General features: G+C 38.5%; 1 protein-coding gene across 3 annotated transcripts in view; it reads right to left on the bottom strand.

Moving 5' to 3' along the window:
* NLN (neurolysin (metallopeptidase M3 family)) overlaps positions 1-21,029 on the bottom strand; it is a 111,263-nt gene that overhangs the window by 23,176 nt on the left and 67,058 nt on the right. For 2 of the 3 annotated variants that reach the window (XM_008567770.1, XM_008567772.1), the window contains exons 7-9: positions 19,103-19,238; positions 16,365-16,731; positions 9,917-10,118 (exon numbers count right to left, since the gene is read on the bottom strand). In XM_008567770.1, coding sequence (XP_008565992.1) covers positions 9,917-10,118; positions 16,365-16,731; positions 19,103-19,238 — 705 coding nt within the window. The remainder of the gene's footprint in view (positions 1-9,916; positions 10,119-16,364; positions 16,732-19,102; positions 19,239-21,029) is intronic. The other variant, XM_008567773.1, reaches the window with a different exon arrangement.

Below are 21,029 nucleotides of genomic sequence, written 5' to 3'. Positions count from 1 at the left end.
TTTTTTTTTTTTTTTTTTTTTTTTTTGAGACCGGCTGCACCACGCTCAGCCAGTGAGCGCTGTGAGCGCACTGGTCATCCCTATATAGGATCCAAACCTGCGGCGGGAGCGCTGCTGCGCTCCCAGCACCACACTCTCCCAAGTGCGCCACGGTCTCGGCCCACTCCCCAGTTTTTAAACTATAATCTAAAGAACCCTAAAAAGTACCTTATATAGTTTTCAATACTAACAATTTGAAGGTGTTAGAAATAGTAATTTATGGGCCATGATAATTATTGATGCTAATATACCTCCCAGATAAAGCAGAGTATTGTAAAAAAACATACTAAATAATTTAATTAACAAATCCTTTTGCAGGTGACACTTCAAAAAGTTTTTGAGCATTTTTGCCAGAGGAAATATTTTGACACTAAAAGTCTAGAAAAGAATGGAAACTTAGATTCCTGTTTGGTTAACAGTTCTTGAGAGGAAGAAAGTTGTCTAAATGTGAGATTTTTCTTTACTATCTTTTAAACAGATAATAGGATGCCTACAATATATTCTACTACAGATTTTTACAGCAGGTGACTTAATGCTATAGAGATGACCTTAATTCATGCAGTGAAGTGAGAGCTGGAGCAAAATTATACAAACTGAAGCTCAAAAAGACATGTGAGCTTTTGCTGTACTCATACTCATATATAAAGGCTGAAGTCTTATGGGTTATTGTTCTAATTAAGAGACCAGTTGCTTTAAGTGGTTACAACTAAGTGTTATTTTCATAATAGCAAATCCCAACTCAAAAGGCGGTTGCTGAAATCGATAAGTGTATTGTGTTCAGGAAAAAAAGACAGGCCTCAGGAGAACTGACCTTGGCTGTCTGAGGTGATCTGCTATTGATTTCTTAGCGGCCATTCTATATCCTGATCTGTCTGGACCACGCCTAAATTCAGGGATGTTGAAGAAGTTTATATAGCAAGGCATGGCATTTAAAGAATAAAAGTGGCCACTATCTACTAGACTTTGCCATACATAAATTATTAAAAGGACATAGTTTTATTTTTTTATTTTTATTTTTATTTTTTTGTCCTTTTTGTGACCCGCGGCACCGTGCTCATTGGCTGAGCGCACTGGCCATCCCTATATAGGATCCGAACCCACCAGCGCGGCACTCTCCCGAGTGCGCCACGGGCTCGGCCTGAAAAAGGACATAGTTTTAACTTCACATTTACCTAGTGATCACTGGAAGTAAAACTAGTAATGAAGAGAATATGTTAACTTTCTTATTAATCTTTACAACAGATTATACAATCTTTACAGCATTACATTATATATTATATTAACCTTCACAACAGACCTATAGTTTAACAGGTCAGTATTATCACCATCATTTGAAGGACGTGAAAATGACACATAATCTGGAGAAGTCTTGAACACTGCATATTAGATTCACAGGCTTGCCCCCCAAACTAGCTATACCCTCCTGCGTAGGTACTTCTTATTTAAAACAAATAAAAGTACTATTCAAACACAAATGCTAAGAAGCCACTATGCCTTATTCACCATTGTATTTCCAAAACCCAGCACATGCCTGAAAGTAGGAGATACTCAATAAATATTTGTGAAATAAATGAAGCTGTGAGGAGAATGTTTCTGCACGAAAACTCGAACATAAACTCTAAGATATTTTCTCTTATTTTCATGCTTGACCTGACCTCATAGCCTTCACCCTAACATTACCTCTCTACTCTGTCCTGCTTTGATACTTCACATTTTATTTTTATCATTTTACTTAATAATATTAAGTAAATATATTCTTAATATTACTTAATAATATTAAGTAATATTTCTCAATTAAAAGCATAATAATAATATTATGCTTTTAATTGAAAAATTTTTTTGCCTTTCACATTGTCAAGCTAAACTACAAACATTCAAAATATTATAACTTTTCTTTCTCTTAAAACTCCACCCTACCATACCTAGTATCACATGTCAGATACCATAGAAAATCAATCATGCTGCTTCTGAAGAAATCAACTACACATTTCTCTCTCTTTAAAAAATATTTTCCTAATTATTTAAAAAATAGTATACGTAGAAGATACAGTAAGCAAATGAAAAAAATAAGCATGTTCCCAAACAGAAATAAACATTATGTAGATTCACATTTTGGCTTATGACGCTAGCATTTATTCTATGTACACATGTATGTATGTGCTTGTGTATGTACAAACAAATAAAATAACAAAAATGAGATCTTAAAAGAAACCATGTCTGACATTAAAGTCAAACTGTAACAGAGTACAGGAATTGGGGCTAGGGAGCTAGGATGATAGTCATTGCAGGCCACAAGGTTATATTTCTGGACTGAAACCTCAATGGTCAATTTACACAGAGGGAAACGTGGAACTGGATAAACTCATTCATTCCACATTATTAAACAGAGCATCATTTAATAAACTTAGGAGAAAGGGCTGGGCTGGCCAGTTGGCTCACTTGGTTAGAGAATGGTACAGATAACACCAAGGTCAAGGGTTCGGATCCCTGTACTGGCCATCTGCCAGAAAATAAATAAATAAAATAAACTTAGGAGAAAGAAGTCTATCCAACAGGAATACATACTTGGGAGACCAAATTCAGGCCACATGAAATAATTCTCTCTCTAGTACATGGAATGGGAGTGCAAAGAATAGTCGATAAAGTAGAGCAGTTAAGAGCATGTTTGTCAGATCTTGGGCAAGTCCCTCTAAGTCTCAGATTTTTTCAGTTGGAAAATGGGGAAAACAACAGTACCCATCCACTTCAGAGAGTACTGTGAGGATAAAATGAACGAGTGAATGCAAGGCACTGAATGCAATGTCTCTGGCACGCAGCAGGAGCTCAGTAAGTCTGGCTGCCATTCTTCTTAGCCAGCAGTGGTCTGGGCTGGTCTGACCAAGCTTGTCCTCAGCTTCCTCCAAGTTATTATTCCTTTGCATAAATGCTGACGATGAATATACCCACATTTCTCTTCAACTAATCCTCCACCACCTCCAGTACTCTGAGCTGCTCATTCTGTCCCTGCTTCAGGAACCAAACTTCTAAGTAGGCAGTAATCGTCAAAAGAAAACAAAACAAAAACAAATGCAAATTTGATGGTTTCCAATCACGTTCCATAGATCTTCACCCAAAATCCATGGAAGGTAAGCGTTTGTGAATTCTCTTGAACGTGAAATGACAGTAAATTGCTTCATGGCAATTGGTCTTTTTTCCTTTCCAGTTTGGAGTTGCGTACTGCTTATCGATCCCAAAGGGCTGAATTATACAGAAGCATAGTTTTAAGAATACTTCAAGTACGGATAGCACTTTATGCATTTCCAAGTGTCTTTTCACATACTACTTTATTTAACTTCCACAACGCCTCAGGGAAGTAGATAGGAGAATTCTGTGGTCCCATATTAAGAATAAGAAAAACAAGATGGTTCAAAGAGGTCAAGTAACTTGCCAAAAGTCACACAGCCAGGACCACAAATACACAGATGATTTTTAATCCAGTGCTTTTATCATAACACCAGGGTGTCTTCTTGACTATTACAGGGTATACTTACAATCTAATTCAAATATTTAGAATAGGCATGATGCTCTATTAGTCTTTTGGCCAAATTAACAGATTATTTGAAATCACATAATTTGAATTTTCTGTCCATCATCACTTTCACATTTTTTTAGTTACATAAAGTTTATTTATAAACATTTATCTCATTTTTAAAATTAATATTATTTTCTTACATTCTATGATGTTGTTGCAGAGCAGCTGGGAGGGAGGGGGAGAGAGAAAGGGGAAGGACATGTGCTGGAAGAAGAAAGAAGAAGGAGAAGCAGAATTGAGGCCTGTGGCACCGCCCTCATTCCCACAGGGGAGACCAGGGGGCTTCCAGTGGTGGCTTGGTCATTGCCGGGCTGGGTGCAGATGTCAGGGGGGTGTGGCAAAAGCCCTCGCCCCCAACCACCCCAGTGCAGGAACACAGGACCTTTCCTGCAGTGGCTTGGTGGTTGTCACTGGGCTGGCTGTGGGTATCAGGGGTGTGTGGCTGAGGCCTGAGGCCCCCACCCTCATGACTGGTTGCAGGTGTCAGGGGGGCATGGCTGAGGTCGCTGGCCCTTGTCCCTTTCTGGCTTGGTAGCTCAGGGGACTTCCAGTCCTTCTAGGTGTTATAGGTGTTCTTTGGTGAAATGAGACCTTTACTAGTTAATATCAAACTTTGTCTCTGGTTCTGGGTACTTTGATTTTTCTTTCAGTTCTGTGTTGGGTTATTCACGGTTCCTACCACTTAAACTCTGTGCTGGAACTAATTTGTTGTCCTTTGCTTACTTCTAAAATGGGGGAACTTCCTGTGGGGACCAGTACTTGAGCTCTGTGGTTGAGCTAAATTGCTGCTTTGCTGCTGATTCCCTAGGGAAGGCTTTTTGTGCAGCTCAGGTTTTAATGGTTGACTTTGTAGGTACTTCCAGGTCTAGTGAAATCCGGTGCACCTGGGTGGTGTAGAAACTCTGGTCTGGGCCTGAATCCTTTCATCAGTCTGCACCCTGTGCAATTCTACATTCCTGACCAGTCTCCTCTGAGTGGTCCTATGCTGACTGGAGGGCAGATCAGCTCTCCTTGCTGTGCCTCAGTTTTCCCCCGGCTACCACCTGTGCTCCAAACACCTCCCATGGGATGGGCCGTGCTCTGGTCCCTTGTGATGACTCACCAGCCTCTGAGTGGCTCCTTTTTTTCAGTTGTGGTGGCTCCTCACTCCTGTGAGCGTCCACAGGAACCCTGTTAGTAGTCTTGCTGGCCTGGGGGCCACCAAGACCCTCTTCTCCCCTGCCGCCTCCAAGCAACTTCATCTGAAGGGCACAGCTGCAGCTTCTGCCAGTTCCTGCTCCATGTGCTCAGCAGCTCCGGCCGGGAAGCAGCCGGGGCTTGAAACAAAACGGTCAGAGTAGTTTTCTCTCTCTCTCATTGTGGCTTATCCTGCCTTCATGTACTCTGCAGGTCTCCCCTCCTCTTCCACTCAGCTCTAGTGGTCCCAGCTTGGCTGTCGTTGCCTTTTTATAGCTGTAAATTGGTTGATTTGTGGGAGAGAGTGAAGCTGGGGACTGTCTATTCTGCCATCTTGACCAGAAGTCCCTTTCACTTTTAATTAAGAAGGCTTTATTGTGATTCTGATGTGTTTCCTTAAAATGATCTCTTTATAGTTTACAACTCATCACTGCCCTTCATATACAATCCAGGGCAGCATCACAATGGAGGCTAGTAAGAGGCATTACTCTCCTAGCCTACGGAGGTTCAAAAGGCCAGTGCTTACTGACAGCCCAAGCCACAATGAAGCCACGAAACAGGAACAGGCACTAGAGATACCAACTCTTGATGGCTATCTTTAAAATTACCTACCCTGCAGTATAAATACAAGAAAATACGAGTGAAACTCGTCTCCTGAATGACGAGATCGTAGCCATATTGAACTAGTGCATCTACTTGTTTGAAAACTGGATGGAACCTGCCAACACATTTGAATATTACTATGACAAGCTCAAACAAGCTTTTCTGGTCATAAACCTGTAGGCTGCCACGGTGGAGAACTCAAACACTGAGCTGCCATATCTTAGAACCAATCTGCTGAATATATATGGCAAATTTTTTATTCACTGTATATTTCTCAGATAAGTCAGAAGTACTACTGAACACAGAACTTATGAATCTGCTTATTCACTACCATGCATTTTAGGTCAATACAAAGGTTTTGAAGTTATTATAAACTGCAAATATATTGGTCTGTATCTACTAAAGACAAAAGCAGTGATCACTGGTTCCAAATACAACTACCTTAAAAATTCTTAAAGCATTATAAGACATCTGAAAGGATTAATAGACAGAGAAGAGATTTTTCAAAGATAATCTCATGAGGAGACGGCCAAGCAAATGATTATACCAACATACTATTCACAAGTATGACACATTCTGTGCTCATGAATGAGGTTAGGCAAGACTTTAAGAATTGAATATAGTCTACTGTTTCAAGAGAGAGACATCAAACTAGTAAACACTATATATATATAGTTCACTGACGAGTCAAACAGCTCTAAAATGTCAAAGTACCAAAAGAACATTTTCCAGTACTAAACTGGCTATTTCAAAGGATCAAAAACAATGTAAGAAATAACGAGAACAACATTATGAGTTGTGGAGAACTGCACTATGAATACATGGTAAGCATACGATACTAAGGTTATAAGAGGAATGTGACTGAAAAAAGAACATGCATCATGAACATTGAAAACCCTATTTGAAGATGACTATTATTTTAATAAATGTGATGAAAACACCAAATTACTCCCTTGTGAAATCAGCTAATAACCAACATCCAAATGAGGGAACTGCTGTACTCCAGGAGTTCTTAACTTGAGATTCATTGTGGTCTAGGCTTCAATGGGTCTGTGAGCCCTTTGGAATTCCATACATATTTTTGGGGATATGGTATATGTGCATTTTTCTGGAAAAAGTACCCACAAGTTAAATGAGATTTTCATATGGTCGTCAGATGCAAAAAAGTGAGGATCACTGTTCTAAAAGCAGGTCATTATTCATCTAGGTACAAATACATAATTGGATCTTATATAATCTAAATAATATCCTATTAGTCTAAAATTAAGTATTTGACTTTTCTAAATTACTCATAAAAATATTTTAGAAAAATGGAAACTGGAGTTACCCTAATTAAAGGAAAAGTCAGCCACAGAACAGACACTCATGGAAGGTTCATATAATATTTCAGAAACCACAGTGCTATGATAATACACTTTAAAATCGTCTAAGAAAGGGTCCGGCCCGGTGGCGCACTGCTACAGTGCACCGCTTGGGAGCGCGGCGGCGCTCCCGCCGAGGGTTCGGATCCCACATACAGACCGGCCGCTCACTGGCTGAGCGAGGTGCGGGCGCAACACCGAGGGTTGCGATCCCGTTGCCGGTCCCGGTCTGGTACGGGCGCGACACTGAGGGTTGCGATCCGTTGCCAGTCACGAAAAAAGACAAAAAAAAGGAAAAAAAAAAAATCGTCTAAGAAAGAAAAGTTAGATTATTTTGAAAGATTTCTTTTCCTTGTATTAAAGAGAGGTTAGAAATGGCTATATCAGGATTTATTTATCTGGACATATTCATATCCCATTCCCCTCTGTTTTTGTTTTTTTTTTTTAAAGATGGAAGCACCAGAATATAAAGATAAAATGTTGAAGGAACTAAACAGTTTTAAACAAAGGTGATAGTAGTATTTTGGAAATGCATGGGTACATTTTTGGTTATTACAATCATTAGGGGCTGCTCTGGGAGCTACGACTGCTGGATGTCCAGGACTGATCCTGCACCTGTCAAGACAAAAAAATATAAAAAAACCCCAAAAAACAAAAAAACAACCCTTCCATATCCTGCTTGTCATTCATATGCCTTCCTGGACATTCATATAAATGAAAAAAGTATAATTAAGAGAGCCTAGAAACTAACTCCATTGTACATATTTTTGTAAAACATGTTTTATACTTTTAATTTTCCAAGACTACAACTACTAGCACCTACTATGTAAAAATCAAAGTTAGATTACTTTTTTTTTTTTTGAAGTTTCCCAGGAGGTGTTTATCATTTTTAAAAATCATGATACCACTGGGAGTACCATTCTTGGACTTGAGTTGACAACACAAACCACTTCTATCAGTCTGCAGTGGTTGCTTTATTCAGGATTATTTACACATAGTGCAAACCCCCTGAATACTTTATTATGACGTCCTGCATAGCCATGACCAAGCATTACCACTTGAAAAAAAAATATTTCTTTTATGTGCAATGAGGATACCCTATTGATTTGCAAAGATTCTTTGTTTGAGGAAAGACCATGCTATGGGTCAAATGTGTCCCCCAAAAGTTCATGTATTGGAAACTTGATTTCCATTTTAACAGTGTTAAGAGGATAGGAAATCCAATTAAGGTATTTGAAAAGTTCAGCCTTTGAGAGGTGATTGGAACTTGAGGACTGTGCCCTTGTAATGGATTAATCCATTTAAACAGTTATGAGTTATCATGGGTGTGGTTCTGATGGCTTTATAAGGAGAGTGAGTGAGAAGGTTAGCTCTTGCTCAGGCCATCCTCACCACATGACATCCTGCATTGCTATAGAGAGTCACTACCAAGAAGAAGGTCCTCACCAGATACGCCCCTCCGGACTGTGGACTTTCCAGCCTCCAAAACTGTAAGAAATAAATTCTATTTCTTTATAAATTACCCAGTTTCAGGTATTGTGTTACAAGCAAAAAACAAAACAAAATAAAACAAACAAAAAAACCCCAGACTAATACAGACTGTTAGGGAAAAACTAGTAAGATCCAGATAAAGTGTGGTGTTTAGTTAGGAGTACTGTACCAGTGTTGGCTTCTTGGTGCAAGTGTACAAATGCTCAAAGGAGGGGAAAGAGGGGTACATGGGCAATCTTTGTTCTATCTTTGCAGCTTTTCTGTAGATATAAAACTAATCTTAAAGAAATTATTTTTGTAAAAGTTTACCTTTAGAGACACATTGAAATTTCAAATTTGGAAAACTGTTAATATCAGTATATTTAAACTATAAGGTTGAACTACTGAGCTAGACATTAATAATGGTTAAATATCAGCAAGCTAATATGGTTCCAGCTAGAGTAGTTAGTGCCTAAATGGACTGTGTTACAAAGTTGAGAATGTACTTTTCATTTTCAGAAATAAATCAGTTTTAATCCACTATACACACACACCTCCTTTCTGGCAAATTCTCTACATGGTTACACTATATTATTGATTATTTTAATTTGAGGTTAGTAAAGGGAGGTGTTCCAAATATTTATTATTAAAAAAGGAATAAATGATCTGAGAGGGCTTTTTTTTTTTTTTTTTTGCAGCTGGCTGGTATATGGATCTAAACCTGTGACCTTGGTGTTGCCAGCACCACCCTCTCCCAAGTAAGCTAACTGGCCAGCCCCTTCTTTAAAGAATTAATAATGCCACCATCCGGGGACCCCATCAGAGTCCTGAGGCATGGAGCCGGGGGAAGACGAACCCAGCTGCAACCAGGTAAAGTGCACACCAAAAACACCATTTTCACACAGGTAGCTCTCCACAGCCACCGCAATTGCCATGGCTGCCACAAAAGCAGCTAATCTCTATAGCAGCAGTCACAGCCACCACACAGATGCCGCACCAGACTCTCAACTACACTGACACAAGGAGAGGTACCAGCAGAGACTAAAAGAAAAAATAAAAAAGAAGAGGTCCTCTCTCTCCACAAAGCACACTCCAGAGTAATAGAAGCAGCATCTGATTTACGATAAAGAGGGGAGGACCTGATCATACCTGTCTTAGTACTGGACAGATCATCTAGGCAACAAACCAACAGAGGAACAGTTACTCTATCAGATGGCGAGAACAAATCTATGGTTATTTGAGGGGGGAGGGGAAAGAGGAGAGATTGGATATAAGGGAAATAAAGAATAAGTATGATTTATAACAATGAATATGCTAATAAAAATTTTTTTAAAAAAGCACTAATCAGCAGAAGAGACAGATTACAGTACAGTTTATCTGTGATGATTATTTCAAATTCCTATGGAGAAGAAAAGAATTAAAAGGACAAAGCATAGTATTTGTAACCCTTCTTTAATGATAGTCTTATTTCTTTTCTCATATGCTGGTATTAAACAAAGCTCTTTCACTGATGGATTAACCTCTGAGTAAAAATATGTTGTGAAAGAGGACATGATAAGGAAAGTCTTGTGTTTTTGCAGAAGGCCTGTGAAATTCTTGAACATGCTGAACTTCTGAAAAAATATGTCATGGGCAGAATCCTGACAGCAGCAGGAAAAAAAAAAAAAAAAAACCCAGAAAAAAAAACCCCACTCACCTGTGCACAAATCTGATGCATAACATGACCAAATTCATGGAAGTAAGTCCTCACCTCATCGTGCCTCAGGAGAGAGGGACGGCCTGCTACTGGCTGTGAGAAGTTGACCACAAGGGCAGCCACAGACATCATCCGGCTGCCATCAGGGAGAAGGCAGCCAGGCTGGAGACCAAAGCAGGCGGCATGATTATATTTTCCTTCCCTAGGAACCAGAAACATACATCGGTAAGAGATGAAAACTCTTCTCCAGCAACAACACTGGCATGGTCTGTCTCAGTCATTACGCCACATTTGATACCAAAAGAACATAGAAGTTATGGATCTTCTTATTCGTTCTTCATGCACTACCATTCAATTTTAGTTAAACATTTTACATTTAATTCATCTTTTAGAAAGGAGATCATTTTGCCAAAACGGAAAAACTAAAACTAAACAAACAAAAACCCCATTATCACTTTGCATGAGTTACACCTCTAAGGTTTCTTTCGTTAGAAAATCTTAATGTAAGAATTAAGAATGTACACCACAGCTAGTGTACAGCTGACTGTCCAAGTTATTCTTTTTCCTTTTTAACTTTTTTTTGGCAGTTGGCCGGTACAGGGATTGAACTCTGGACCTTGATGTCATCAGCACCATGCTCTAACCAACTGAGCTAACCAGCCAGCCCCCATCCAACTTATTTTAATTAGCTCTGATTACTTCTTCAAAGATGGAATCACTAAACACTAAATAGTGTTGAAGTAAATCTGAAATAAAAAACAGCTTGACTCACTAGGTAGTTTTTTCTTTAAAATTAGAATTGATAAAAAACTAAATTCCAGAAAATAGTAAAATTTTTCTTTTATTTGAGGAGGGAAGAATCAGACCTCACCATCAAATAATCTTCTTCTATAAACCAGACAGGTCTTTTTGAAAAGGAAAGCTTTTACTTAGCCTGGTAAAAAGCATAAATTATACTATAAAGTCATCTATTCTTGGACAATGTGGTATCGGTGATGGTCTCTCCCAAAGCTATTAGGCTTCATTCTTGAAGTAGGTTTCCTTTTTTTTTTTTTGCTCAGACTAACAGTACATTCACGTTTAAAGTAGACTGTTTTTAGTTTTGTTTTTTTTTTTGTATGTTTTTGTTCTATATTATGGTTTCTTGGTGACTCTTATTACCCACCCCCCTTTCTTCCTGCTGATGCTATTCTAATTAAAAAAAAAAAACTAGTATTTTTCCAGCTTCTCATTAAGATGTATAACTGGAAGGGACATTGCTCCTGTCTACTATAACACCATGCTGGAGAATCTACAAATCACAACTTTTCTTAGACCCGTCAGAGAGCTGACATTGAAGAACAGTCATAACCCACAATCTAAGATAGGTGCCTCCGAGGACAGAGAGCAAGGAAAGCAATCCTTTTTTTCAACCTGGGGCGGACACTGAAGGCATCAGTAAGAAGAATTTTTAATGAATTGCTAAATGCTGGTGGTGGGCCAGCAAAAATCGAAAACCACTAGTGGCTATAACCAGGGGAATTCTGCATTCATATGCAAGGTCTTCTACACTGACCTCACTGGGTGCACACAAAAAAGACTGAAGGCAGGGTGAGAGTCCTGAGAAAGTATCAGTGGGGGGAAAGAAGCAGCTGCTGGGATTAGGGCACAGAGCATTGCTTAGATCCTTTATACTTCTCTCCCACAGAACAAAAACCTTAAACTTCTGGGGTAAGGGCAATAAGCCTTGTTATCTTTAGAGCACTGGTGAAAACCCACTGCCACTGGGGAAAGAAAACAGAAAAAACATTCTACCCCTGGAGGAAGGACAGAAATAGATCCTAGAGGGCCGGCCCGTGGCTCACTCGGGAGAGTGCGGTGCTGATAACACCAAGGCCACAGGTTCGGATCCCACATAGGGATGGCCGGTTAGCTCACTGGGTGAGCGTGGTGCTGACAACACCAAGTCAAGGGTTATGATCCCCTTACCGGTCATCTTTTTAAAAAAAAAAAAAAAAGAAATAGATCCTAGACTCAGAACTACAGCTGACAGTGGGGTAGGATCAATGAATAGGGCCCATTCCTAAGACCCAATGACACAGAGCCTACTCTGTGATTAAGACTGATGCTCAATCAGAACAACAGAGAATTCCCTCTCCCTAATCAGGTTAACAAGCATCTAGTAACAAATAACAGCAGGCTACTGCTGGGAAGGGAGCAATAGCCTGAAAGGAGACTTGCTCTGAGGCAGAGCACAAAGGGAAGACCTACAGTTGAGGGTGAAACAGAGAAAAACTCCCTGGCAAATCAGCTCCTCTCCTAAACATAAGATACAGGAATCTAAAGCTTGTAGTGTATTCAGGTAAATCACAGCAGCAATAGACCCCAAACCCAGCTCAACTACTAAATGGATAAAAATCCCCACACTAAAGTCCTCACAGAAGTAAATGTATGGCCATTTTCAACTATAAAACTATTTACTTCATTCTTTACTGTCCTATACAAGATGTCTGGCTTTCAAAAAAAATTGTGAGGTATGCAAAGATGTAAGGAAAAAAAGATTACACTATCAAGAGGCAAAGCAAGCACAAGAACCAGATACCACAAAGATGCTGGAGTTATCATCAGAGTATTTAAAACAACCAAAATTAATATGTTAGACAGTCTAGACGGAAAAGTGGACAGAATGCATGGTCAAATGAGTAATTTTGGCAGAGAGTTGGAAACTATAAAAAAGAATCAAATGAAAATGCTAGAAATAAAAAAATTGCAGTAACAGAGATGAAGAATGCCTTTGACAGGCTCATTAGCAGACTTGACACAACCAAGAAAAGACTCACTGAACCAAAAGACAGGCCAAAAGAAATTACCCTTTCTAAAACACAAAAGTTTTTAAAAGAGCAGGGGGATGGGTGAGAAGAACAGAGCATCAACAGCTGTAGGGCAATATCAAATGATATATAACATGTGTAACTGGAATCTCAGAAGAATAGAGAGAACAGGAGGATAGAAGAAATATTTGAAGAAATAACAGCTGAGAATTTTCTGAAATGACACCAAACCAAAGATCCAAGAAGCTCAAAGAACACCAGGAAAGATAAATACAAAACAAACAAAAAAAAGAAGGAAAAAAGTACCCCACATGCCTAGGTATATTAAAACTGCTGAAGACAAGAGGTAAAGTACCAATCCTAAATGTGTGTGCATCTAAGGAGAGAGCTTTAAAATAAGTGAAACAAAAACTGATAGAACTGAAAAAGAAATAGACAAATCTGCAATTACAGTTAGGGACTTGACTCCTCCCTCAGTAACTGATATAACAGGCAAACAAATAATCAGTTAGGATACAGTAGACCTGAACAACACTATTGATCAATTGACATTTACAGAATCCTTCATTTGACGATGCCAAAATAAACATTCTTTTCAAGTGCACATGAAACATTCACAAAGGCTGACCATATGCTGGCCATAAAATAAATCATATGAATTTAAAAGAATTGAAAAGATCCAAAGTATGTTTTCCAATAATAACAAAACCAAACTTGAAATGACAGAAAAGATATCTGCAAAATCTCCAAATATTTGGAACGTAAAAGCATACTTTTATATGGTAATCCATAGGTCTGAGAGAAAGTCACAGGGGAAAGTAAAATATGTATTTCTTGAATGAAAATGAAAGTGCAACACATCAAAATTTGTGGAATGCATCTTAAGTATCTGTTAAGAAAAAAACGTATTGCTTATATTGAACGCTTATATTAAAAAAGAACTGTGCAAGGCTGAGCAAGGAGTGAACAGGGGCATGAGAAAGGCAGGCAGGCAGAGAATGGGAAAAGGGGAGAGAACCCATGGATATATATTCCAGAAACTGTGCACTGAATTTGTTAAAATTTTCAGCTGGCATAGCCTCTGGGTATTCAATGAGCCCATCAGTGCTTCTGGAAAGATTTCATGTAGTTAGTTGGAAATCTGTAAGCAGATCTAAAAATGTTATTATTATTATTATTTTTTTGTCCTTTTTTTTTTTTTGAGACTGGCCGCACCGCACTCAGCCAGTGAGCGCAGCGGCCATCCCTATACAGGATCCGAACCCATGGCGGGAGCGCTGTTGTGCTCCCAGCGCCACACTCTCCCGAGTGCGCCACGGGCTCGGCCTTAAAAATGTTATTTTTAACAGGGGAAAACTACAGAAATCTGGGAACTCTTAATTCTGTTATTTTTTATACCTCTTGGTGAATTATGAAATACTATGTATACCTGGTTTAAGGGTAATATGGGTATTACTACACTGGCAAGACAACAGGTGAGTAGTTTTCTTCCAAAAATATTTGGAATTATTTTAAAACTTAAGAATAGCTTAAAATCAAAGACTTTCTACTTATTTAAAAATCAGTGACATTTTGAAGGATTTTAATCTTTCCTTCTTAAAAATAAACTTGATTTATTTAATTTCAAATGTTTCCTTATTCTGAGATTACACCTTTTCACATTTTAAAAAATAAAATAATGATGATTTTAATAAGTCTTTACCTGGCAATCTTATAGTGGAACCATCTGAGTTTTTTTTGTTTTGTTTTATTTGAGAATCTCAGTATTTAGTGAATAATAAAAACTGAAATGTCATTAAAAAACAAAAACAAGGGCCGGCCCCGTGGCTCACTTGGTTGAGTGTGGCGCTGGGAGCGCTGAGGCTGCGGGTTCGGATCCTATATAGGGATGGCTGGTGTGCTCACTGGCTGAGCGTGGTGCAGACCACACCATACGGAGGGTTGCAATCCCCTTACCGGTCAAAAAAAAAAGAAAAACAAAAAAACCCAGAAACAACAACAACAAAAAAAAAACAAAAACAAAAACAAAATGGTCTTTTAAAAACCTACTCCAGAGGCTGGCCAGTTAGTTCAGTTGGTTAGTATATGGTGTTATAATACCAAGGATAAGGGTATGGATCCCCATAGTGGCCAGCTGCCAAAAACAAAAGCATAAACAAATAAAAACATACTCTGAATACCCTTTTTTGAGTCAGTTAGACAAATAAAACAACTTAATCCCTCTTATTTTTATAAAAAGAGCATGTAAGGTGACAGGAAATGAATGTGAACTAGGTCTCTCTCACAAAAGATTACCCTCTGGTATCCATACCAGAGTGCTGGCAGCAATGACCTAATCTCTGAGTACAAAAGAAACCAATCTTATCTTGGGAGAGACATAGCAGGATAAGAGAATCTAGGGACAGTTATAGGAGACACCAATGCTGAAGGATTACCCCTCAAAGAATTCTTGGCTCAAAATTGTATCCTGACACTTTGACACTTTTTTTGGGGGGTTGGGGGCAGCTGGCCAGTAAGGGGATTTGAACCCTTGACCTTGGTGTTACCAGCACCATCCTCTAACCAAGTGAGCTAACCAGCCAATCCCCTGCAACTTTTTAATTAAAAATAGAGCAATCTAAATTTGACACATGGTTTTATTTTTAGTTCATACCATAAGTGAAATTAAGTCCATAAAACATTGGGATAACCATCTAGGTGCTAAAAGACACCTCTGCCCACCAACTGGATAACAAAGTTACCCAGCCCCCTTCCCAGCACCCAAAGTCAGTAGATTACAAACCTGTACGTGTTACTGAACTATGGGGCTACTATAATTTCCTTTGGTCTATATAGTAAAATGGATTAATAATTGCAACAGGTTGGCTTTCTTTTAGAAAGTAGCCTAGGGAGAAAGAGATCCAAATTCTTTTGTGTTGATGAAACACTGTGGACTCCATGGTTATATGCTACAGAGACAATGATAATATTTTTGATTCTTATCACTGATTGATGCCTGGGCTAAGTGAATTGCATATATAGTCTTTAGATGCACAAAACAATCCTGTAAAGGGATTATTGGTCTCATATTACAGAAGAAGAAACAATCTCAAAAGGTTATGTCACTCAAGCATTCAAAGTCAAGTTTGACTTACTGCAAAGGTTTTGCTATTCCTACTACACTGTGCTGCCTCAGCCAGACTGAGGAGAGTGATTGTAGATTTAAGGGTGCCGACAGACGATTTTATCTGAACAATAAACATTTTTGGGGTCAATTTTAAACTAAGTAAACGCAGTTCACAAACTACATGATAATGATGATGGTAACAGCTAACATTTATTAAGTACTTGTTATGTGCTGGGCAGTGTTCTAAATGCTTCGCATGTAAATAACCAATTTAATCCTTACAATAACCCTACAAAGGAGGTACTATTAGTATTCCTATTTTATAAGGCCTATAATATAGGTAGGGAAACTCAGGCACAGAAAAATTAAGTAACTTGTCTAGCAAGTGATGAAGCCAGACATTCTGGCTTCAGAGCCTACATTTTTAACCCTAATACTAAGAACTACACACAGGAAATATAAAAGAGAAGAGTCTTAAACTGGGTAGGAGTTGAGTCCCTAAGGTCCCTTCCAACAATGTGATCCTCGGTACCTTGGATAGAGGTCCAAGTAGAACTGTCCCAATACTTCTCCTGTAGCTTTATCCTTCACAGTGTAAAGTTTAACACTCTTATTCCAAACATGAGCATCTGACACTTGCTCGAATGAAAGTCCCAACAACTCCTGGTAGATATTCAGCAAACCGTCAGTGACCACATCAATTGGGAAGTATTCCTTGAGGAACTCTTGGTCTATGGAGTACTTGAGTTCTTCTGTCTGAGTCATGTAATAATACAGATCCCAGGCATTAATTTTCCCATCGTATTCAAAACCTCTCACTTCACATTCCTTTTTCTTCAAATTCAAAATAAACTCTCGTTCTGCTTCACCCAATGGTTTTAATTTCTGGCTTAAATCATCTGTGAAAGAAATGGGAAAAGTTAGGGATCTATTGCTCTTGGGAGTAAGCACATTCATACATCCTGCCAATGTTTTAGCATGGTGCTTCCTCCTTTAGCTTTATCTAGTACTTAATACAGATAATTTAGGAGGAACGGGAAGGAGTGGGGGAAAGCAGGCTCTATTACGATAGCATGACTTTTCTCTTTGGGGTGATTTATTTCGTGGCTCTTTGCCCCTTTTTCTTTGAGCACCACCAAAACCAGGCCTCAACTTCCTCACAGCATCAACAAAGCTGAAGTTGATCAGCGAGAATTCTGACTCAAGAATGTTATAATTCAGGGAAAAATTGTGAAACTAATCTCATGTACACAATTATTCTTCAATGGGGTTAGGCTCCTAAGAAAGCCAGATGATAAATCCGATGTGACCTGCAGTCAAAATTATCTAGAAATGTGCTTGAACACATTTGATAGCCATGGGTTTAGTTTCTCACTACCTCATTCCTATGAAGAACGTATATTTGGACACAGCCGTTCCAGTTTTTAGCTAAAGAAACTTCTGGGTACCACTATTTATATACTGTGGTCAATTTTTGACCTTTCTGTATTTGGTTAAAGGAGTACACTCTTATCTATTTATTTTTCACAATTTGTTACATATGTTAAGGTAAACACGCGATCAGCTCTGTAAGGGAGATAGCAGTTCAGGAGTCAGCCCCACAGAGTGAGATGGAGGCAGCAGCCTGAGGGACACTGTGAGAGAGAGGAGGAGTCTCACGGAGAATACAAAGAGATATAGTTTCCACTAGGCCAGCAAGAGAATATGTGTTTTGTTTTGTTTTGTTGGTGGCTGGCTGGTTGGGGGATCTGAACCCATGACCTTAGTGTTAGAATACTGCACCCTAACCAACTGAGCTAACTGGCCAGACCTCAAGAGAATATGTGAATACAGGTAGCAAGAAGATAATTTGCATGGGAACAGGCCAATTTCAAATTAGAGGGAAAAGTACTTTAAAGGAATTAAGTTAATCAGGTGGTTACAAAGGAAAAATTTCAGTACATGCAGTCACCACTAAAGGACACATTCTCAACAAACCTGTTAACTCCCTGAGCCATGCTCTTGTATAACATGCATCAGACGACACGACAATTAGCTGTTTACATCTCTGCTGCTTAAACTAAGTGGAAAATCCACCGAGGAAAGAACCTTGTCTTATTCCTTTCTATAGCCCTACTATTTAGCTTACTGCCTAATTCTTTTTTTTTTTTTCCTTTTTGTCTTTTTTCGTGTCCGGCAACGGATCGCAACCCTCAGTGTCGCACCCAAACCAGACCGGGACCGGCAACGGGATCGCAACCCTCGGTGTTGCCCCCGCACCTTGCTCAGCCAGTGAGCGGCCGGTCTGCTTACTGCCTAATTCTGTGAAGTTATTTCATAAGTGCCTCATGAATGAATAAATGAGTTATATAATAATAAATAATAGCCATTTATGGAGCACCTGTTACATGTCATATATGATTCCAGCACATACATTAATAAGTCAAAGTATGGCTATTGAGGACAAAGTGGAGTAAATTTTAGGCTAATAGTTGATTTTAATACATTATTAATTATCTCCAACTTAATTAAGCTAATAAAAAGATATCAAAGCAATAGAATAAATACTTTGACAAGTTGTTGAAGGTAAATAAAGTTTGAAAGGGGTTAGTGAGGAAAGTAAAAGAAAACCATACTTTGGTCGACTGTGATTAGAGATGATTACAACAAAAATTAGTATCTTTATCATGGCTAAGTTATTCAACCATTTTCACTAAAATGAATCAGAAAACAGAGGGACTGTTGGAATAGTGACACCTAGATTGCGAGAAGGATGGGGAAGAGTACCAATGACCAAATGTCATGAACATAAAAACTATGATTTACGTAAAAATGTGGTTTCTGGAGTATAAAATGTTTAATTTTCATTTATACATGTTCTGTCTCATTTATGTCATATTGATCACTTTATTTCATAAGAATTCACAAGTAGCCATGCTATAACTACCAAATACCTGGTGACAGTGAATAAAGCCAATGGGCTGATACTCTGTTAGGACCCTAGATGCCATGTTAGGCATTATTATAAACAGCCCAAACAAGATATACAAGATAGAATGAAGCAAGGACTGTAATAGTAATATAAACAATAAGCAGCCCCTAGAACCAAGCACACTATCCAACACATAATAGGTGGTCAACAAATTTCTCTTGAATGAATGTAAAACAGGATGTTCTCCAAGGCACATGAGGTACTGAGGCCCTGTGTCAAGTTGACTGACACAGCAAAACGGTCATTGACAAAAAATGGAAACCATACAACTGATTTTAAAAAAAAAAGGGAGAACTAACCTAGAAAGACTGTTACGTGGCTTGTGCTCTTCGCAGTGTTCATTTCAAGGACAAAGTCAGCGTGTGTGCTATAGCCAAGAAGTTTGGCCACTTGGGCCCGCAGAGGGAGCAGTTCCTGCAGAATTATGGTGTTTTCCTAGTGATAAACAACAACAAAAACAAAAGTTAACCAGTAACTGGATCCAAAGCACTAAAAAGAAGAGTTATTACATTTTTAGGTTTGTAAAACTGTCAAATATTTTCAGACCATCTTAACTATTAGTGCCATTTCAGTGTGTTATAGACTTTAAGAGTAAAATATATTCTTAGGGACTATAGTGATTCCACATTTATCCTCACTGGCAGAACTGTCCAAATATTGGTACTTAAATTTTGTGGGGATGTTTTTATTGTGGCAAAACACACATAACATAAAATTTACTATTTTAACTTCACGACCATTTCTAAAACTATTATACATATATAAAAAAAAACTCGGAAAATAATGTGTTGGCAAGGATGTGGAGAAATTGGAACACTTGTACATTGCTGACAGGAATGTCAAGTGGTGCAGCTGCTACAGAAAATGGTATGGCGATTCCTTGAAAAATTAAACACCAAATTACCATATGATCCACAATTCCACTTCTGAGTATATACCCAGAAGAACTGAAAGCAGAAACTTGAAGACATATTTGTACGTCCATGTTCACAGCAGCACTATTCAAAATAGCCAAAAGATAGATGAAAACCAAGTATCCATCAACAGATGAACAGATAAGCAAAATGAGGTATACACATACAATATAATTCAGCCTTAAAAAGAAATGAAATTCTGACGCAGGCTACAACATGGATGAACCTTTAGGACATTATGAGGGAGGAATGGGGAGTTAGTATTTAATGGGTACAGAGTTTTAGTTCAGGAAGATGAAAAAGTTCTACACATGGATAACAGTGAAGGTTGCAGAACAATATGAATATACTTACTGATACATGCTATGGACTGAATGTTCCCCAATATTCTTGTGTTGAAACTTAATCCCTATTGTGGTGGTATTAAAAGGTGGGGCACTTGAGGAAGTGATTAAGTCATGAGGGCTCTGCCCTCATGAATGAATTAGTGCCCTATAAAAGGGCTGAGGGAGCTAGCTTAGGCTCTTTTTGCCCTTCCACCTTCTACAATACAGCAAGAAGGCCATCTGCAGACACTGAATGCCACAGCCTTAACCTTGGACTTCCCAGCCTCCACAACTGTGAGAAATAAATTTCTATTGTTCATGTCACCCAGTCTGTTGTATCTTGTTATAGCAGCACGAATGGACTAAGACACCACAGAACTCTACATTTAAAAATGTTTCAGAGATTTCCCCCAAACTAATATTACAAATATTTTCTACATTTTATTTGTATTAAGGATACAAATAATAATATTATTTTGTTTTCTTAACAATAAAAGAAAAAGTAATTCTTCTACAGGAAGTAAATAAATATCAAAGTAAAACAAAAACTAGTCCTAATAATCAAATCAGCAAATTATTTATACATCAAATTCTAAGATCACACACTGAAGTTAGACTACCTGTGTTCAAAAATCTGGCTTCATCACTTAATAGTTTGATATTGAGCAAATCCTTTAACCTTTCTGAGCCCCAGTTTTCTTATCTTTCAGTTTTCTCGTCACATCTCATAAAATAGCTATGTCATAGGTTGGTCACGAAGCTTCAAATGAGAAAATATGTAAGGTGCTTAGAAAAATGCCAGGTACAAGAGATAATGCTGTATTATACCTGTTACTATATTATATTATCTGTTATAATTACTATTATTATTATTTTTTTCCTTTTTTGTCTTTTTTAGTGACCGGTAACGGGATCACAACCCTCGGTGTCGCGCCCGTACCGGGGACCGGCCACGGGATTGCAACCCCCGGTGCTGCGCCCCAACC

The sequence above is a fragment of the Galeopterus variegatus genome, unplaced genomic scaffold, assembly GCF_000696425.1.
Source record: "Galeopterus variegatus unplaced genomic scaffold, G_variegatus-3.0.2 Scaffold343, whole genome shotgun sequence".
Lineage (NCBI taxonomy): Eukaryota > Metazoa > Chordata > Mammalia > Dermoptera > Cynocephalidae > Galeopterus > Galeopterus variegatus.
Note: the sequence above shows the minus strand (reverse complement) of the source record. Positions and strands in the feature narration are given on the sequence as shown.